At 38.3% G+C, this 22,293-nt stretch overlaps 1 protein-coding gene across 5 annotated transcripts in view; it reads left to right on the forward strand.

The window, feature by feature from the left end:
* The window catches only part of FGFR2 (fibroblast growth factor receptor 2), a 60,474-nt gene that overhangs the window by 32,255 nt on the left and 5,926 nt on the right, over nt 1-22,293 (forward strand). For 2 of the 5 annotated variants that reach the window (XM_018563959.1, XM_018563962.1), the window contains 10 exons: nt 2,128-2,318; nt 3,966-4,113; nt 8,413-8,618; nt 10,481-10,632; nt 11,791-11,912; nt 14,042-14,152; nt 15,879-16,069; nt 17,665-17,787; nt 20,029-20,099; nt 21,024-21,161. In XM_018563959.1, the coding sequence (XP_018419461.1) occupies nt 2,128-2,318; nt 3,966-4,113; nt 8,413-8,618; nt 10,481-10,632; nt 11,791-11,912; nt 14,042-14,152; nt 15,879-16,069; nt 17,665-17,787; nt 20,029-20,099; nt 21,024-21,161 (1,453 nt within the window). Of the gene's footprint in view, nt 1-2,127; nt 2,319-3,965; nt 4,114-5,193; nt 5,339-8,412; nt 8,619-10,480; nt 10,633-11,790; nt 11,913-14,041; nt 14,153-15,878; nt 16,070-17,664; nt 17,788-20,028; nt 20,100-21,023; nt 21,162-22,293 lie in introns of all 5 variants that reach the window. The other 3 variants (XM_018563960.1, XM_018563961.1, XM_018563963.1) reach the window with 3 other exon arrangements.

Below are 22,293 nucleotides of genomic sequence, written 5' to 3' on the forward strand. Positions count from 1 at the left end.
CCCCCCCTCCTCGCTTCTTGGCGTCTCTTCCCTTATTTATTTTATAACATGTATAACTCGGGATATGTACAGTTGTGGAGCGAATGTGTGACCTTTACAAAACATAAGCGCAGTCCGTTGAAGTTATTGCAAGAAGGTGTTACAAAACCGTCTGGATCACATGAATAGCGATAGAGACAAGTTGCATTCTAATGTTGTTCTAATGCTTATGAAATTAGGGAAACTGTTGCAATAGTGCAACCACTGCCTTTAGCATCCAGTCAGGTTTGCTTTTTTAAGATGAAATATGGAATTTTGGCTGTTATGGGTACCAGCCCAGATGTTTAGAATAGTTTTCTAGAGCCAAGCAATAGATAGTCCAATTTTTCACAGTGAATTCCTCATATAGGTGACTGCTATTTTGTAGACTTGACCACTGCTCATAAGAATTCCTTTTTTTGGGGGGTTGATTTTTTTTTTTTTTTACTACAGAGATTGTGGCCTAGGACAGCAACATTTTACACAAAGGCACAGACATTTGGGGGCATTCAGATAAGAATATATGGTCTGAGAACGTCCAGGTGTTGGGGGGCGGTCATCTCATGTTTATAGGCAGCTTAAGCTGCTGATAACTGATTCTGCTTTTTTACATTACATGGCATTTGAAGACAGACATTGGCCGCCTTTTAGACTAAATTCTATTTTTAAGTTGTTTTTTTGGCCACCCTCTAATAATTTGATAGTTACAAAATAAGGTCAATGAATAATAATTATTTTTTGCTTTCTCTAAAGTAAATAAGTACAAGAGATAATGCCTTCTGCTTAGGAATATTTATGCCAACGTATTAAAGGCTGGGCTCAAGTCATGCAGCTAAGTACACAGGTGAAATACATATGTGGGTGCCATGTTACCTTCTGAAAGATTGTGCTTCCATTCTCCTCTAGTCCTGCGATTTACACTGCCCTGCACACAACACCATCAGGTTGATGACTTCACTTTTCTCTGCAGCAGTTAAGCAATACAGTCAGGTTCCCTTTCTGTTTCCAGCTTATGTTTGGAATGTTTTTTTTAAAGCCCCTTTCCCTCTGGGTAGTTGTACATCTTAGAGTGGAATAGTTTTTCCTTCTCTGTTTCCAGCTAATGACTGGATAGTGTAGAAGCAGCAGCACAATGATGAGCTCATGCCTTTCCTCTTTCTGCACTCTCCACCTGCCAGCATGTACCTTTTTCGTTCCATGTGAACAGTAGCACAATGGATTGGATCCTAATGCTGCACATTTACATTCTAATTTTGTGTGGTGGTGGTGTTGTAGGGGATTATAGGAGGCTGATAAGTCAAATTTAATTTATATTAATATATAACTTGAGTTCTGCCAGGAGTCCAAAAAGCACTAATTAAAGGTGCTTTGGGGGTTAATTGTAATACTATATATTACTCTTACCTCTGACTGTTCTGTGTGAACCAAAGTACTTCTGCTTTAAATTGCTATTCATACGCAAAGTGAACATAATATTTGAAATATGTTTTATTTCCCTTTTAATAACAGTAATAATTGTTTTCATCCTAGTCACCTATTATCTTCCAAATTCTACTATCGGTCATTACAATATCTTGTGTACAGTCTCAACATGTTTTGTTCCATCTTGGTACCCAATTTCTGTTGCCTACATATTCCAAAATGATTTATTAATGTAATTTAGTTATTAAAAGGAATGTATAATCTTTTGAATATTTTTAGATAAACAAGCTTTAAAGGAGATCAGCTTGATGTAAATAATCTTATCAATGTGTGGTAATGCTTTAACCTCCCTGGCGGTATGATTATTCAGAATTTTAGCATCCCAAAGCGGTACATTAGTCATCAGACACTGAAAGTCCCTTTTCAGTGTCTGATGACGCACATATTGGTGTCAGTAGTGCTCATTGAAAACAATGACCATTGAGTGACCGTTTAGTATTCACGAGTTGATAAGAAAGAGATGAAGTAACATCACTGAGCCACTGAGAGCTCCCCTAATGGTTAATCTCCACATCTCTAACACAAAAAGGAAAATATGTACAAGCAATCTTATAAAAGTGTTAATAAAGTGTATATACTATACTTTCCCTTTTAATTATTAACTGGGTTTCTCTGTTCTGCCATCAGAGCGCTCCTCTCACCGACCCATACTGCAAGCTGGTCTCCCTGCAAATACTACTTCGTTTGTTGGAGGGGATGCTGAGTTTGTATGCAAGGTGTACAGCGACGCACAGCCCCACATTCGCTGGATACGCTATGTGGAGGAGAATGGGAGCCGATATGGAGAGGATGGGATCCCATACATGAAGGTTTTGAAGGTAAGAATTACTGGAATATCTATAGGGCAATGGTCTGTAATACTCAAATATAAACTGCCAGTGTGGCTCATAGCAACCAATCATCACTGTAAAATAGCAGCTGCAATATGAACATTTGCACCGGATTACTTGCTCTCGGTAACACACACAACTTTAAAAAAAAAAATCCCTTGTCATAAGATTTATAGAACAGTGTGCGATTATGATGAATGATGATATAACAAGAGATTATTACAATTTTTAGGTTTAACAAATTATGGTAGTTAAAGCTATAAAGCTGTGACTGTGATGTTGTTTCCTCTTTGTATTATCCAGATTTTCTCTCCCATTAGAAAAGTAGCTGGAATAGGGTGTTGTTCCCTACATGTAATATTCTCCCTATGTTCAGCGATCCAGAAATTAAATATTTAATGGTCTCTTCAAGAACACCCCGCCAATCTGTGGGCTTTTAATTGCCACCAATTTTCTTATTGGACACACCAACCAGCTTCTATAGTCACTGGCTTAGTCTCTCTCTCTTCCATCTCTGTGTTTTACTATTGGTTAAGTGTCCAAACCCTTGTAGTGAATGACCAGTAGTAAATCAGAAGAGGTGTGGGGCTAATCACAGAAGCTAGTTGCTCTTCCTAGTAGAGGATGAACTGGGTTTCTGGGGCACCCAAACACTCTGCAGGACAACACTGGCATTCATACAACTGAAGGTGTCTAGTCTTTGGTTTAACCGCTAGTTTATATTTTTGTTGGTGGTCGCAGGCTTACTTTACATCATGCCGAGTATAGTCCACAAATGATGCCAGTTTAAGAAAACCGCTAATTTCCATATTGGCAGACCACCCATGATCAAAAACTTAAATGATAGATATGTCAATACATCATGGTAAAAGATGCAAACAGCTGTCATTCGAAACCTTAGGAAAGTTTTTGTTTAGAAGAAAAATCTTTTATAGTCTTTTCTTGACAAACGCATAATTTGCAACATCATACGTTCGGTTTGTTGCAGATAAGGCATTTGTCAACAAAAAGTTAACTGATTAATAATAACCTGCATCTCAGTGAATCTGTGTGATTCCTTTCCAATTTTTAACACTACCATTTCCAAAGCTTAAAACCTGTCCCTATTACTTCTAAAATATCTAGGTTGTTGAATTTGGCAGCACATCAATGCTTTAATTCTGATAAGTTAGATTGTTTTGACAGACCAGTTGTATGTCCCCAGTTGCTGTTCACATCTAGTCAAAGTCAGTCTTGGCTTAGAAAATAAGGACATCTATAATGCCAGAGCATTCATAAATATGACCCACTCTTTAAGGTACAAAATATTCTACTGATCATCTTCCCACTCTTGATTGCAATACCCTGAGCATAGTTAACGGTCAGGTGACACTGAACAAAAATGTTTCAGTATGAATGTTTTGTACCTTTTATTATGAGGGTCATGTTGGTGGGTCTGTAACACTCACATGCTGCAGTAATTGTTGACCTCCTAATAATTAAAGCTGTGCAAAGAAAAATGATGATGTAACCCAAACAAATCATTTTGCTTTTTTTATGTTTATCTGGTGAGTTCATTTAAGTTGTAGTTTGAGCCATACTCTCCTGGATTGCAGCTCTGTATGTTAATCCCATGTGTTGCCTGCCTGTTTCTAGCACTCGGGAATAAACAGTTCCAGTGCTGAGGTGCTGAATCTGTACAATGTGACAGAAGCAGATGCGGGGGAATATGTCTGTCTCACCTCCAATTATATTGGAAAGGCCAACAAGTCAGCCTGGCTCACGGTGATGAAAAAAGAACCAGGTAACGTCTCCTCCTGCCTTGCACGGGATGCAGATGGGCTCTTGGTGCTTCTGGCAAAGGTGGCGTTGGACAAACAATCTGGGTTTGGTGTTTTGCTGCACTCTTGTACGGCCATGGAAAAATGCACACAAAACTGGAGGATTTCACTGAACAATGTCCTTTACCCTTCTGTATTTCTTCCCCCATCTTGGTTATACACTTTCTATGTTTCTTTTCAACAGCTTGTGCAGGAGGTTTAAGCACCTTTTTAGTGAGTGGAACATTCTCAGTTGTAGTCAAACCTCAGCCTCTTTTGGATTTTTTGTGCATAGCAACTGAATATATTGTAGCAGTTGGGGGTTGTGCAAGACAGGACATCCCCTGGAATGGATGCATGTAACAGGCTCATCAACTGCCATTTGGGCTGGTTGAGCATCTCTTTCTGAAACATGCTTCTTAGTGAAATATTATCTGAATTGTCCTTGCTCTCAGTTTTAGACCAGTTCTGTTTTTTATTTCAGTGACCAACATTTGGTTTAGATGGCAACTATGGAGGCTGCCCAATTATTCTGGCTGCAGTAGGAAGTCAGAAATTAGGTGATTTTACCTCATTGGTTTAAAAATAGGCTGAAGTTATATAATGGGTTCCACCACTGCATGAAAGGGATATATGGGTATCAGTCATCTTCTGGGGAGTGCCCATTGGTGAAGCCGCTAACTCACTGACCATATACTAATGTAGTCCATTCTATTTGTTCTATACCCCCCTTCTTCTTATGATAATGTACCAGAAGGTGAAATCCTCCTTTTGTGAGTCTTGTTTTTCCATGTTATGTGATTGCATGCATTTATGGTGATAAATCCTGGTGAAGGGTCATGTGCATTAATCTGCACCCTGCATTTCCAAAATGGAAAGTTTTTCTTGGTGATTCTTTGGTATGTTGGGTCTTTGGAGAAGGTCTCAGTGGAACACGAGGGAGATCCTGAGAGGTTTGTATGCCTCTCCAAGAGTAAGATATCTCCTGAGCCTCCTCCACATGTATCCCTTTCTCATTGGGTGTTGCTTTTTCTCTTTTCTTTTTTGCCCTCCCTCTCTTCCAGGCTGCCGGTGTTAACATTACAGATGAAGAGATAGAAGTCTTGTATGTCAAAAATGTTTCTTTTGAGGATGCTGGGGAATATACTTGTATAGCTGGAAATTCCATTGGGATTTCTCAACATTCTGCCTGGTTGACGGTTCTGCCAGGTATTATGCTACTGTCTTGGGTTTCTGCCTCCTGTGCTATTGCAGGGTCAACTGTAAACACTGTGCAAGAGTTTAAATGTACCAACATTGTGATTCTTTCTACCACCACATTTACAGAAGTTATGCAAGACTTTTAAATAAATCCTTACGCAGTGCATTAAAAAGTTGCTAAATATTGGCCTGCAATCAATAAACATCTCGTCTTTCATAGTGTTCTGTGTGCATATCACATTTTAGAAGTTAGTTCCTGGATGCCATAAAATCACAGATAAATACTTAAGTTCAGAAGTACATTATTTTTAGGTATATATTGAACAGGTATTCCATAGTAATTCATAAAAACAAGCATTACGTTAATTGTTTGTATCACAACCATTGATGCATTTTAAGCTCCACCGAATACTAGTTTACATTGCTGTACAATAACGTTAGGCCAGAGGTCATGTTGTTAATGCATTTTACGGACTATTGTCTGCTTCATCAGAAGAAGAACTCAACAGCCATTTCAAATAGAATGTGTGTAATATCTCTGTCTATCATATCAAGTCCTCCTTGGGACTTGATATGAGGTTGACTGGAATATAGAATAAGTTTTTATTTAAATGTACTTTTTAACTGAAGAGTTTATTTGAGATTTTATGGTATCTAAAATGTTCCTAATATCGTCCCTTAAATGTGATATGCACATAAAACACTCTGGAAGACGAGAAGTTGATTGGTTGCAGGCGAATCCTAATTCATTTTAACCCTGTGACGTACATCTTGCTGTCCAGAGATGAGCATCACCCACCAAAATCAAACCAAAATGGCTATTTCTCCACGATCCAGGTGTTAACAGTGTTGCAGGTTTACCCTTGCATTTACTTTCATGGTTCCCTGATTGCATAGCATGTTTTTGTGCAATCTGGGCAAGATGTTTTACCTCTGTTTTGATTTAACCCCTGATGCTCCTGAAAAGGAAAAAATACACATGGCAAAGGGTTTAAATCATAAAGGAAAAACATTACTTTGTATATAGATCTCTTCTGTCGTCTTTGGTCTGTCCAATCTCTTTAGACATTTCAATCCGTTTTTCTTTCTTCTTTTTCTGCTGCTATAATAATTTGGGGACAAACAGCTACTTAACGTAGAAAGGTAATACTTCCCTCCCTTTAGAGGGTAGTCAATGCTCACTGTTCAGCTGTTTTAGAAACATGTTTGCTGTATGCATATGTGGTTTATGGCACACTTGGGTATTGAGTGATGTGTGTGTGTTTTTATATTTTAAACAACCTATCCAAAAATGATATTTTTGACAGAGGATGTCTGGTGGCTTTTTTCCCCTCAGGGATTCACTCTCCATCTTTGAGTTTTTGTTGATTAAGCTCACCATTGAATGTTCCCAATGTTGCATTTTACATAATGAAAGCTATATTTAAAACCATCAGAGAAAGTGGGACCTGCTCAGAAATAAGTGAGTGGTTGGTTTAACACTCTAATATCCACTAAAACTAAAAATAATAGTTTTGGATGGACTAGCCCCTTGATTATGTTAATATATTTTAAACATTATATGGTTGTATATATTATACTGTCAGTTTAAATATAAATGTAATAGTACTTCCAGTCCTAACTGTACATTACACATGAGATATACATTTTAACTTTATAAATTTAGGGCAAATACTTGTTGTAAAACATTTTATTTTCAGTTCAGCTGGATGATCATGTTTCTCCCCTTCCTCATACATGCCAATCAAGGCATTTAGCTATTTTGTTGCCAGCTTCTGCCCATACGTAAACTGTAGGCTGATGTCAAATCAGGTCAGTGTGGCTGTGAGTCACCACCGTGTGCTGCACACTGTTGGGCATCATCACCTGCCAGTACTAGCAATGCATGATTGCACTATGTTCACATACAGCCATCATTCAACGTCTTGGTTCCAGGATGCGGAGGTCAGGTGTTCAAGCTGTGTGTGCAGAGCTAGTCCTTAAGTGCAGGGAAACGTAGAAAAACTCTGTTAGATAGAAGTACCTACAACAAGGGAGAAGGTCAAGGCTGCCGTCTGGTAGCTAGGCAGTACTCTCATTTCGGAAGGTCTGTATACTCCTCATGCAAACCCACCTTTAGGTGGGTTTCCAAGTTGTACCAACCTTTGATTTCTTTTAACACGCCAATAAGTTGCCTGTTTTTACACAAAGGTTGATGTATCTGCACCAACTTAATTTAGGCAAGTGCTTGTGACAACTTGCTTTGCCTTTAGTAAATACACAGCTTTTTGATCCAAATTAACAACTAATAATGTTGTGTATTAAATCAGTTCAAGCTTGTTATGGTTTTAAATTCAGAACCAAGCTATTTATTGAGCTTAGACGTGTTTTTTAAATGTAGCTAGACTACTAGTGAATTAAGTATTAAACATGTATTGTGGCTTGTAACCCTAAAGCCGAACTAACAACAAAACATTTTACTAGATTTGGATAGAGTGTTGAGGGGTTACAACCCCTATTAGGATTTTAATCCTGCCTGTGTCCTCATTAGAGAGATTCGCTCTAATTGCCATGATCACCAATGTACTGGGGAATTAAATTGGAGGGTAAATCCACAATTTTGAATTGCCACCAGAACAAGGAAATTTTTCCATTGGGGACACATGTACTTCACATTTTAAAGGATATCCTTTCTCTACAGATTTTTATATATGAACATACATACCATTTTTTTTAAATAGGGAATTATGATGGTGGAAGAGGTAGAAATTGATGCTTTCTTTAAAATCCAGTGCCATAGTTGTAAAACATAAGTAATATAAGAATGCCAAGTCAAATAATCTTGCAACCTCTGATGGAAATACTAGAATAGCCACATAAAATGAACAGATTAATTAATCAAGCACTATATGCTGTATGTTTAGTGGTAGACTAGAGTCATTCTAAGGCCTGCCTATCGTGTGCGTGTATGTGTGTGTTTCTATGTATAGATGTGTATGCATCTGGAGTTTGTGTACTTTGGTATAGGATTCTTCATCCATCCTCTAACCCCTCTATTTTTCTATTAGCCACAGCTCACATTTCTCCCCCCACATCGTTTTCAGGTATAGAAACTCCTATGGAGGATACTTCTCTGCCTTACTACATGGAAATCGCTATATATGTTGGCGGTGGCTTCCTCATCTTCTGTTTCATCGGAGTTTGCATCATATTCCAGCTTCGTCAGGGAGCTAAAAAGAAGAAATCATTAATCAGGCCACCTGTTGTCCATAAACTCAGCAAACGAATACCTCTCCACCGCCAGGTAACAGAAAGTAGATAAAGAGTTCAAAAAACCTACTTCTCGTTGTCTGTCAGCTACCATGTGCTCATAGATATTAGAGGAAAGTGATAAAGTATAAAAATATCCAGTGCAACTGGATTAGTGCTATGGCCCAGTGAAATGTACTGTGAATTCAATTTATATTAACATAAGGATTTGCTAGAAAGTCCCTCTTGATTTATGAGGTTCCTATTAAAAGACAAGTAGCCCTAGACTTTTTTTTTTGTCATGCACTACAATAGCAGTTTGAGTGCACCTGAATATGGTATATCTACATTTCTGTAAGTAGTATGTCAAACCTGAATTACAATTATGCTTTTTGCTTACATCATGCCATTATAGATGTAGTATCCATGTAGAGTTTAATAGATGTGTATGTACCTAGTGGTCAGGCTTTATCCTGTGTTTTTGTAGAAAAATTAAAAAAGAAAATTGTCATTCTGTCTGATGATTAGCTGATGGAGGTGGAATATCCCAAGTCTGTCATTACAACAACAGAGCTGTTCATATTCTTTATTAAAAATGTCCACATGAACAGTTGATTTTGCTTTTTGGAAATCAATCGGGTCCAGTCATGAATGTTGATGATTGGGAAGATGCAAGTTTTAATCTCGTTGCCAAAAAGCAACATGGACTGTCCCAAAATGCATAAAAATCTATATAATTTTACCAATATTAAAGTCATAGATCTTAAGCTGGTCATACACGGCCAGATGTCTCCCCAAGAACAATGTGTGGGAAGGCATTTGGCCACCCTCTACACTCCAGAGGCAGTGCACGTAGATTTAGCTTCTCGCATCCCTCTTAAGAAGGCCAGGTGAATAGGTTGGAAAGTCTTGGGCAGCGATTGAGTGCATCCAGTCATCATTGAGTGCTTCCAATGGTCAGAAAATCTCGTTATTGCTCCTTTGGTTAGGCCTGAAGCTTGAGCCTCGCACGGGAGTCAGATCTGTTTGGAATGGACTGTTGACAGAACTTGAAGCTTTTACAGTTTTTGCCAACATCTATTTGTCCAGACAACAAAGTGCTTCTGGAATATTCATTAAGTAGTATGGAAGATTTGAATTTGTAAGTTTTGAGACTCCCTTTTGCTAATTCATTGCACTTCATAATGTTAACATTCAACAATGGAGAAATGTTTTATATTCTACAGTAAAATGCACTTATCGGTTGCCCAGGCATAATGGCATAAGGTTTCACTTCTACTACAATGTTGTCTAGTCTGCGACTTGAGTCATGCTTCACGTGTATACCTGCATGCTTCTGTTTTGGCCTCATGTATCAGATTTAACTTTTCATTGTAATGCTGTTTTTCTTTTTAAAGGGCAGCAGTAACAGGTAATATGATTCTGTCTTGAGATACCTCATTACACTCACCCAGTTTATACAGTGGGATAGTGTACTCCTGTAGCTGAAAGTTTTTATGTCATAATTTTAGGCAAAGATAAATGCAAAAGAATGGCAATAGGACTCAACACAATTAAATGCTATATAACTATGGCATAAATCTCTTTTAACAAACTACTTTAGTAACATGAATGTGTAATGCATAAAGACAATCAGAAATTCGCATTTAACATTTTACTGTAGTTATACCAATGAAAGCTGAGCTCTGATTGACTGATATGGGTCACAGTACCATCAAAATGAAGCTATAGTTAGGATTTGGGTGCAGCATAGGAGTCAGTCTGATGACTGAGAAGAGACTGTTCTAAAAAAATATATATTTTCTACTAACTTTTTATGACTTTATGGTCATCGATCTAGTTGGCACATGGTGGGCTGACTGGGGGGCTTTTCCTAATGCTGTTTCCATTGGGCACCTATCACATCACTCTTTCCTCTTGCAGGTGTCGGCAGATTCCAGTTCCTCTATGAACTCCACAACACCCTTGGTGCGGATTACTACTCGCTTGTTATCCAGTGCTGATACAGTCCTGCTACCCAATGTATCGGAGTATGAACTTCCTCATGATCCCAAGTGGGAATTCTCAAGAGAAAAGTATGTCATTTTACCACTGTCTTCCTATATGTGATTGTTCTGCCAAAGCTGGAGGAATCTGATGTATTCATTAGCTAAATAACCAAGCCTTGACAAATCTTGGTATTTGGCCAGTAATATTCAACCTTTTGGGTTGCTGGCTATTTTTTCTTTTATATATGCTTTATACCTCTAATTTTACCTGCAGTGTAATCTTCACCTGAGCTGCAGACCATGTAACAAAGGCCTTTGAAGATCACACTGCAGGTATGATGAGCGCTAAAAGCAGATATTGGAGATGGGTGCTCAGCAATACCAGGTATAGCAGAAACATATTTTTGGCCCAATAGACATTTAGACAGATGTATTAATAGATGTTGTGCTTATTAATTTTGAGTGATTGTTTTACTAATTTCAGTTTGAGGCCAGTAACTAAACCATCCAAGTTCAGGTATATTCTTTTAGCTGGCTACAGGGCTAATGTGTCTTTCAGATATTATTAATGGCATTCTGGGCAGAAGCTACTTGTATGACCTTCATATACAGAATATATAGAAAGGCATAGTATGCAGGAAGTACTCAATGAGAGGTGCACCAAAATTAAATTTTTAAAACTGAAAAAAAAAAAGCCAGGCCGAAACCAAAAACATTTTTTTTCTACCCTTTTCAAATTTTGTAAAAAATATTTTATTTTTTTAATAAACTTTAAAAAAAATTTATACTTTATTTTTATTATTTTTATTTTTTTTACTTTACTGCTGGGGGCTTCGGGCGGGTGAAATTGCGGTGCATCCCTAGTCTTCCTATATAAAGAAAGGCATATTATGAAATACTACATATACAATTAAAGTAAACCTTTGCTATGAGAAATGTATAGGCTTCTACTGACATCATTCTGAATAGCTGTTATGCTGACCCAATTGTTTCAATGCTTTTTGAGTCACTGACCTAGAACAAGAATGCAGAATACAAAAGTCAAAAGGACACACATTTATGAGTGTTGTGTAAAAGTTGCCATCAGTGTTTGGTGGCTGTCGGCACAGCAGATACTGGCAGTCCCCCTTAACCTTCCTTTTTTGTGCTATTGTACATATTTTCAGGTTTCTGTATTTTTATTAGCATGGTGAAGGCAGAGCCTGCTGTTTTTTGCATGTTAATAATATGTGCATATATCCACAGGCTGACGCTGGGAAAACCCCTTGGTGAGGGCTGTTTTGGACAAGTGGTCATGGCAGAGGCTGTAGGGATCGACAAAGACCGGCCTAAGGAGTCAGTGACTGTTGCTTTAAAAATGCTGAAAGGTAAGGGGGGAGGGGTGTGGCTGTCTTCTCCCTTCTCTGTGGGGGACATAGGGTCACATTCCTGACCTGAGGATAAATCAGAAGCTCTGACAGTTTTGCTGCCCCTCTCTGTGATTTAAAGAAAGACAGCACGTATGGGAAGAAGTGTAATTTACTGATTTGTGTCCTTTAAATTATGCAATCCTTTCGCCACCATCCCTTGTGTGTGTGATCGCTCAGGGCTCTGTTACTGCCTTTTTCCATTAAATGCTGTCTGCAAGTACTTTCTTGCTCTAATGTTCCTCTCCATGAAGCCTTAAATTACTACTATTCAGTGACATGCATTCTCATCCAGCAAGGTAGATCCACTATTCTGCATATAAGTTGTATATGCTGAAATCTGTGCAGAGTTTATATACAATCAATCACTTTTATAGCTATGTTGTTGAAGAACCATTCTAGGTAAGTATATAAAACATCCTTTAGTTCACATATATATTCTTTGAAAGGTCACAAAATAATTTTTTCAGCTTGATGGGGATAATTATCTGAGGTTATGTATTTTTAATAAATTGCTATACTCCAGAAGAAAGATGAAATTATGCTTTCAGTAGGAGTTCCTCTCCTGTAAGCTAGTGAGTGTACAGAAGGGAGGGAGTTTGGATGGCTCCCTTCCATTGTAATCCTTCCCTACCCTATCAAAAACTCAAGTGACACTAAACTCTGGTGGTAAATCTTAAAAATGCATTCAAGTACCCTAACTGTTAACATAAATGTGGCTTATTTGTGTATCACTCAGCTTTGATCCTCAAATCATCTCTGAATTCATGCCGATACTGTCCGTCCTTCTGGAGGATGGCTACTTTTGTTCCCCATGGTCCCTGTGTGTTGCAGAGTAGCTACTGCTCCAAGCTCATTCCTGTGATGGACTGCAATCTCAATGCAAATGAGTAAACTAAACGTTAGATTGTAGTCCATCACAGGAGTGAGCTTGGAGTGGTGACTACTTTAAAACACATATAGGAACCATGGGGAGCAAAAGTAGCCACCCTCCAGAAGGAAGGACAATATCATCACCAATTCAGAGATGATTTGAGGATCTGAGTGATAGACAAATAAGATATATTTATGATAATAGTTAAGGTCCTTGAATGCATTTTTAAGATATAACTCCTGAGTTCAGTGCCACTTTAAAAGAAAAGGTTTGGGCTATAGATCTACTTAAATATCAAAGAATAGATGGCAATATTGTTATGTGGATCATTTGTATGACATGACTTGTGCTTTCTCAGTCACTTGCTGATTGGAGTGTGGAGGACCAGCAGAGTATTGATGGGGCCATCCCTCTGCTCACTCTGTCCTCTCTTCCAATCAGCATGTGTGTTTACAGTGCATGCACACTACACTCCTAGTCCTGTCCATCCTTCTCCCAGTCTGAAGCCTGCTCTACTGTGAATTTACAGACAGATTCAGGTACAAATATGGATGTGTATGAACAAATACATTTAGAGACCGGCAGTAAATACATAAGTGGATTAAATGCATTTGTTTAGTAAATTGACTCGGTTGCAAAAAACCTTTGTACAAGAAAAGGAATAATACTTACTGTACCTGTCCCATTGCCTACACTGCAACTCCTTGCTCATTTTAAAGAGCTATGCTGGGTGAAGAATATTCAGCATCCAAGTGTTTGATACCTAGTCCACTTCTGCGTGCTGTGGTTCCACCTGCCTGTAGCTACATTACTACAGGAAAAAGTAATAACATATTAGCCATTAGGTAAAACCACAAACACAGCAGTGGACCAGGCGTTCTCTACTCCTGGAAGTGATGGATGCTGAAGGTTCTACAGCCAGCGTAGCTCTTTGAGAGTGAAGATCAAAGATATGTTAGATGGGACCAGGTAAGTATTTTATGTCTTCTTTTACTGATTTTTCCTGTTCGCCTTCATTTAAAATAACATACTCTGTCTCCTTTTTTAATCTCTACCCAAAACAAAATCAATCATTTTAGTCAGCGATTTTCTTCAGCACCATGGTGCTAGGTGCAGCCATATTATCCTTTATACCAGTGAAAGGCTGAATTAGCTGTAGTCATAAGATTTTAAGCTGGTTTTATATGTGAATAACACTTTGAGGATCTTCACATAGATGATGCTACTGAGAAAGACCTAGCTGATCTGGTCTCGGAGATGGAGATGATGAAGATGATTGGAAAACATAAGAATATTATCAATCTGCTGGGTGCATGCACACAAGGAGGTGAGTGCCACAACAAGGTGCTACTCAGCAAGTCTTTAATTATGTCCTTGATAATGAAAGGACCAATACAGCTCATTAGGAGGGAGAGTGTCAGGCGGCACTGTAATGACAGGCATTCCCACCCTGCAGCCTATACAAGTACACTTTTCTCCTCTCTAGCATCCAAAGTTTAGACTAACTTCTGTGACCTTTAGACTTTACCTCTGTCCTGTTATTAACATGCCAAATCAATTGGTGGACTTACTGACCGTCTGTGTCTTTTTTTAATTAGTGAGTTTAGCGACTGTCTACGCCGTTTTAATTATTGAGTGTAGCCACTGTCTGTGGTTTAAGCATGGTAATAAAGGCTTTTTAGCAACCTCCTTAATCTTTTTAGTAGCTTATGGCCAACCTAAATTACGGTTAAAGGTTCGCTAAGCTCAGAAGTGTCTTGGCTTTTTCCAGTAGAGAAAATTCAGACGAGAGACCATTTGTACAGACTTTCTCCTGGTACTTTGCTCCCTGTTATTTCTACATAATGCCATGACCACTATATGCCATGACCACTATAATGTTACTTTCTTTCCCCAGTGATGCTGTACATATTGTTTGCTATGATATAATTTTTTTAATTTTATATATGTGTTCAGATATCCAATCTGGGGCAACAGAAGCTCTATTTTTTAAAAATTTCCCTGCAATTGATTGAATATTTACAATAGGTTACGGTTCTTCACCTTGCTTTACATGTTAGTAAATTAAGTCCAAAGGCAGTAAGGACTGTATGGCGGAGATCAAGGAGAGGAGTAATTGTGTAGCACATTGCAAAGCAGGATACAGGGCCAAAAAAGGTTGGTAAAATATATATATACACTTTAATAACATTGTGTACATTTAAAGTGGAATCTAGGTAAACTTGGCTTCATACACAGCCCACATTCACTCTTGAGCGTCGTGAACATTTTCAGTTGATTTTGAATAATGTTTTGTGCATTTTCCAGGTGTTTTCAGAGTTGGGCTCTTTATTTTAGCCAATGGAATACTAGTTAATAGCAGCAGGAGTTTGTTAGGTGAGAAATGCGCAAATAAATGTGTGCTACGCGTGTTTTTCAGGCATTTTCAAGGCTCTCCTATTGAAGTCGAAGGGTCCAAAAACACTGGATTTTGCCCAAAAAAAGCTTGTGTTTTTTATCAAGCGACACAATGCTCAGGGGTGAACAGGCACTATTGAAAATAATGGCTATGTTCATGTTGCACTTTGTTGTGCTTCGGTAAATGTGTAGCAAAAATGCTGAGGTGTGAATGGAAAAAATATATTTACTGTTCAACGTGTAAAAAGTTTTCTAATTCTGTTCACCCAGCATTGTGATTTACACACAATTTCCACAATAAACTGCCAGTGAGATCCCACAGCTATTTCTGGTTCCGTCTTACTGTTCTTCAAGTCACCTACCTACTCATTGGCCAGAGATGATGATGGTGATTCATTGTCCACTGTGAAGGCCAAGAGGTAGAGACACTGAAAGCTGTTGAGCGGTGTCACCCTCCTATCAGGAATGTGTTAAACAAGACAAGCTGTACAGAGTTGCAAAGCTTTAGGCAGCTTAAACAGTATACATGTGTGCATTTCAACAATGTATCAAGCTCTGCCTTGTGCTCTGCTTTATGATAAGTCTATTCACATATAAAGCTGAGACTGTCCAAGATGTGGTGTGAATTACCTTCTAACCACTGTATTTGTTTGTAGGTACCTTATATGTAATTGTAGAGTATGCTGCTAAAGGGAACCTACGTGAGTACCTCAGGGCCCGGCGCCCAGTTGAGATGGAGTACTCCTATGACATTAACAGGGTGCCTGGAGAACAGATGACTTTTAAAGACTTGGTATCCTGCACTTACCAGCTGGCCAGGGGCATGGAGTACTTGGCATCACAGAAGGTAAAGCAAAAATGGTGGATTGTAATGGGCGTTCTTTGCTTCACGCTGCTTTCCCTTGTAATAAAAGACTTTTAGCAGAGTATGGTTATTACTTTAATAATAAGCATTTGAAGCTATTTGTTCAGCAAATTGTATACCTGTGTAATATGCATAATGCCGTCTTTCTGGCCAATTAAATATGGCAAGACGGGAGTAAAATGATCAGCTTTGTAAGTCGTATTTATGACCTGTTTTGTTCCCCTAATATTATGCAGGGCCCTAAAGTATGCCTTGCTAAATGGATAAATGTTTTCATTTTACTTCCTAATATGAAGGACCTGTAGAGCTGCATAAAGGACTCCTGTGTTCTGATTACTACCAACAGCACTGAGTGCAATACCTCAATTACAGCATTTCCTTACTTGGTTAAATTAGTGTACCCCTATAAAGAAGCAAGTATTTGCTGAGTGCCCCTAGGCACTCGTCTTATTTTGCAGACTCTGCAAAATGTGTATCTTGGCTATTTCCCCTAAAAGTGTGTAAACATTTAAGAACAATCCCTTTCATTTTTAAATGACACATTTTTGAAGAACACAAAATTCTGGCTTTGTGCTCCATTTAATATTAACAGATGTATAACTAGCAATGCATCAACATAGACATTTATTATTATTTTAAAAAGTTTTCATTTCATTGTTCTTTTGTTACAGCATTAAACCGCTCAGTAAGCTGAAGTGAAATCCCAGTTGAAGTTACATAAATAGATTTGCATTTTCATAGATCTATTTTATAGATATGCATAGCCTCCATTTTCATAATCTTACCTTCATGATCCATTTATAGCAGTTGTGCAGGGAGTCCGTGCAGTTTATTAGGCATTAGAGTTGGACACAGTACAACCTGCAATATAACAGACCTAGTCAGACACACCTCCTCCCCATCTCTGCTGTATAAGTCTGTGTGAGGATCCTTGTGCTGAGGGGTATGGCTGTTGCTACTCGGCTCTGCCAATGCAGATCACTGCAGTCAGACACCAGGAAGCAACATTTGTACTGAGAGTAAAAGGTATTTTGATAATTTCCAATCAAAGATATTGCACAAATCCTTACATGTGGGGATACAGGAATATGCAAAGATTTTTTAAAAAAGTGTTAGGCTTCATGTGGACTTTAAAATGCAACTGAAGCCAAAGCTTTTTTTTAAACTATTATTTTGGATAGAGTGGGGAGGGATTAGAACACCTGTCAGGTTTTTCTTGCTGTGTGTTTCCTCATTAGGGCTATACACCTTCTCTATCCTGGTGACCGCTCTCTCCGAATGTGAAAGACAATTCAAAATTTTGAGTCGTTGCCAGAACAGGAATAGATGGAAAATAGGGACACTGCTGAACACCAAGGATATTCACTTTGGAGGGATTTCCTCTCACTTCCTGCTGTGGCTATCGGACAGGAAGTGAAGGGAAATATCCTCAATTGTACACATCTGACAGGGATTGTAACCCTCCCTTACTCTATCCAAAACTGTAAAAAAAAAAATGATTTCAGTTCTACAATATGCTTTTGCATTTTCCCATAGTTCTCTATTAGCACCAATACAGTTGTGGTTATATGTTGTAGTGTATACACCGGGACCTTGCAGCCAGGAACGTGCTGGTCACTGAGAGCAATGTTATGAAGATTGCAGACTTTGGTCTGGCACGAGATGTCAACAATATTGATTATTATAAGAAAACAACAAATGTAAGTAAGAATAAGAATCCATAAATGGCTTTCCTGAATCTTTATGTGCTTTTGGGTTTTCATATTTTAGCATCCCTCTAATCATATTTTGCAGATAAATAGGTCATATAATATGTCATTGGTTCCTTTTAAAAACAAACAAACAAACAAATGAAACCTCTCTGTGGGGAATAAAAACACTTACTCCTTATAGGGTTTCTATTACTCTAGCAGTGAGGTTCATGTGGAAAAATGTCAGTAAATGAACTCCCTCCTCCTCAGTATGTTCTTACTGAACAGGTCTAAAGAAGGCCAATAAAAGCTCCCATGATGCAATAGTAACTTCCTCTGTTTTATATTGAATATAAACTTTTTTACAGTGTATTACTTATACATTATTATACAGGATTTATATAGCGCCAACAGTGTGTGCAGCCCTTTACAATATAAGGAAGACATTACAATCACAATACAATTCAAGACAAGATGGTAAGGAGGGCCCTGTCCCTGAGGGCTTACAATCTAAAAGTCCAATCTGTTTAGTCCTGGACTGTCAGTTAATTTGAAAGGAATAGGTGTGAAAGGTTTTTTTTTATTGCAGAATTTTTACTGCACAGCAAGTAATGAAAATCTCCCTAACATTGAGGGGAAATCTCAACTTTGATAAATGTTTCCAGAAAAAGATTTCCCTTCACTTTCTGTTCCAATGGCAGCAGCCATTGGGACAACAGGGTAAATCTCCCCTGTGGGTTCAAGCTTCCTGTTGATTGGAGAACTCTGGATCTAACTCAGCAATGGGTGTGTCAGACCCCTGCAGAGAGATCACTGCTTCCAAACAGGGGTGCAAGGGTCCTTTTTTTGGCAGGGGCAGAATTTTTGACTTTTTAAAGAAACAAACTAGAAGACTTTGCACACCTTTTTGTTTTGATGCACCTGGAATATGTTTAGCTGCTTTAAACTGAACGTTCTATTGGGCTTTAATTGGTCACACGTGTGTACTTTTATTTTAAATATAGAATGTGCCAAGAACATCCTTGTAAAACTTAAGGGCTGTTGTCGCTTCAATTAGAACTGGAGCCTTTTCACTATGAAATTCTCTGTACACCTCTGGCAGACACACCCTTGTTTCTCAATTAGATATGTGTTGATAGAAAGCAGAGGACACCCAGTGAGAAAATTGCAAAGCTGATAATTCACTCAGATGAAGCAACTTGTTTACAGTGACCAACAGCTTAGCTTTGGAAGCTGTTAGGATTCAGTTGCCCTTTAACATTTTTTTGGATCAGTGGATGGTGGTCCTCCTTTTTTTTTTTCTTCTTTTTTTTAATACACTATTGTCAAACCTTTTTCACTGGTAGGCTGTATTCATGGGTTTAAAGGGTTGTGGTGGCAAATAGAAAAATACATTTGTAAATAGGTGCTCATCACAATCATACTCATTCTAACAAAACATAACAAAAATCCCCTGGCTTGGAATCTAGGGAGCAGTTAGCCAAGATGATCCACAGCAGAACACTTATAGCAGGTTTCCAAGGACAGCTGTGAGCCCAAGGTTTTGAAGAGCTATCATTTTATTTGTATATTAGCTAGGACTTAGAATGCTACAGGTATTTTTATACATGTTTTCATGAACATGCCATTAATAGTCGACGTGGTTGCACCAGTTTGGTTGAAACATGCCTGAAAATGATTTGGATCACTAGCTGAATAAGCATTTGCAGTATAAAACTCACACTTACTGTATACTTCCCATTTCAGCCAAACTAACATAAAATATCGCAACCTTTTACTTTTCTACCTCTCACTGCTAGTAGAATCGTTTCAGAAACTTGAACTAAGTTCCTCCTATCTCCCCCGAGGCCCAGGTTTAGTAGTTCTTAAATGGCTGTAAGCCAGCTTCTCCCCCTCAGGTAAGCACTTATGAGTCTTGATGGATCCCCATCAACTATGATTAGTGCAGAAGGAGACGGCTAACATATACATTTGTAGCTTAACAGAATCTATGATGTTTTCCTGCCTTTTGACAGCCAGGGAGTTGTAACTGGGTGCTACATACTAGTCCTGGGACATAACATGGACATTTCACCCTATATACTGGGTAGTTTTGTTTTGCACTGCTTGTGAATGTTATGCAGAAGTACATCACCTTTGGAACGCAAAAACAGAGTGTATTCCTCTAAATAATTACAGTATCTCTGAGCATTATGTATTGGTTAGTCACTACTGTTATAGCTAAATCTTTAATGAATGTGCTTGTTCCAGGGTCGGCTGCCTGTAAAATGGATGGCTCCAGAAGCACTATTTGACCGGGTGTACACTCATCAGAGCGATGTGTAAGTCATATTTATCATATTTTATTTTGTGTATTGGCAGTGCATCCAAGCATTGCTGGACTGGGGCTAAAAAACACTCAACATGCAAAGTAAAGTGCTTCACATTTTTTTTACAACCACAAATATGGGAAGCTTAGCAGAGGTATACTATTTAGGTGCTGTCAGCACTTTCATTTGAAGTAGTACTGGAGCCATTTTAATGTTTTATCGACACAAAATTAAATACCTTTGACAAGTTCCTGCTACTTGTGTTAGATATGTATTCTGAAATACTTTTTTGTTTCTTATACATTTCAAATTATCAGTCCATGCCTGCATTGAAGTCAGTAGAATGCATGAGAGTCTCTAGGGAACACAGTAGTAGGGATGATACTGCTGAGCTGGTACTACTTTGTTTGGATTGAATGACACATCCAGGAAATATGCCTGTTAGTGTATGCAGGTGTTTGAAGTCAGCGCCCAATGAAAGACATTTTTACACAGTCTCACTCCCTGTAAGAGTCAGTAAATTATAAAAGGGGCACTGAATTTTCTTTAGCCTACAGAGAAGCTGACTTTCCAGGAGGTACATTGCAGGAACAATGGAAGAGCACTTTTAATTTCTCAGTACAGGATAGATCACGAAAGCTAACAGCTGCATTTTAGTTGCGGTGGTCAACAGATCTACTTTTCTTTGGTACAGTGTTATACTGTTGCCCCGAGTTACCTAAAAAAGAAAAGGTTGATGTATTGCCTAATAATAATAAAGTTGAAGAATGCAAGCCATCTTATGTCATATGCTGGGATTTCCGTTAAATGATAACTGGTTGGCTATAAATCACTGTACTTTGCACATATTGTTAAATATGCCTCGTAGTATTCATATAAACATAACCAAGTGTTCTTCTAAACTCTTAATTAGTTTTTTTCTCTTTCTTCCGGTAGCTGGTCATTTGGCGTATTAATGTGGGAGATTTTTACGCTGGGAGGGTCACCATACCCTGGCATTCCTGTTGAGGAACTTTTCAAGCTGCTGAAAGAGGGTCACCGGATGGATAAGCCAGCCAACTGCACCAATGAACTGTAAGAATTAGTGTGTTCTCCTTTCCAAGAGGCGTAGTCTCTTGTTTTCTCTCTTTTTCATGCATATAGAGTCATTTATCAACAAGTTCCTGCTTTTGATTCACCCTGTTGCTGCTTCAGTCCTACTTGTCTACTAATCTTTGATGATTTGTAGTGTTTAATGTGAAACATGGGGTACCATCCATCACTGCTGAAGTCTGCTTCCCATGCTGCTAATTTGCATACCTGTAACTTCCTCCCATTGAGCCATTTAAAATTAAGACCATGTAAACCATTAATTACTAATTACCGATTAATGGTTGCCCTAGAGCGTAGTGCTTGATTGCCCATGTTTCAGCGACTTTATTCGCTTAATTGGTAACCGTGGCCTTACTCTACTAAAACTCTTACTCGTTACTGGACTTGCTGTGTCGGTTTTGCTCTATGGTGATGATTATTAGTGTCCTGCTTCTGTGTTAGTAGTACACTGATTAATAGGTTCATTAATCTTTTCAGCATTTAAATAACTACATGATTTACTGGTTTGTATTTTACTTCCTTATATTTTCTCTTTACCTTAAAGGGATTTACAGAAAATTAAAACAGAAGGTAGATTATGTAATTGCTGTTCTCCTCTGGAACATTTAGTAATTAGATTTATTTATTTTTCATACGTCTTTGTTAAAGTGAAAGAATTGCATTGTGCTGTGTTAGCCAATGGAAAATGTTTTGTTCTTAAAAGGAAAGACAGACAAAAATGTTGTGTGTCATTCCCTTCAAATGGCTAAAAATATTTTTAAACCTCAGGCTTTAAGAATTTGTTAAAGGATAGACATGTTTAAGAGCTGCCTTTGTTTTATTGTTTTTGAAGGGGCATGCTCTAGGGTTTGCATTGTCACACTGCCTCCCTATTTATTAATTAAAGTTAAAAAATAAGCAAGAGTCATTGAAAATTTGTACCTGTTTTTGTTATGTAGATAACAGATCACTGCACTAGTGTCCTCAGACTGAATACTAAGTGGGGGGTCTACCTGGCTTAATCCTTTTATCAGTCCAAGAGTTGTAAACCTAAAACCCTGCATCTCAGGGTGTCGGGGAACCCAGAACTCTACCTCAAGCTCTGTGCAGGTTTTATGAAAAAAGTAGTGAGCCA

The sequence above is a fragment of the Nanorana parkeri genome, unplaced genomic scaffold, assembly GCF_000935625.1.
Source record: "Nanorana parkeri isolate BGI_ZX_2015 unplaced genomic scaffold, ASM93562v1 scaffold713, whole genome shotgun sequence".
NCBI classification, from domain to species: Eukaryota; Metazoa; Chordata; class Amphibia; order Anura; family Dicroglossidae; genus Nanorana; species Nanorana parkeri.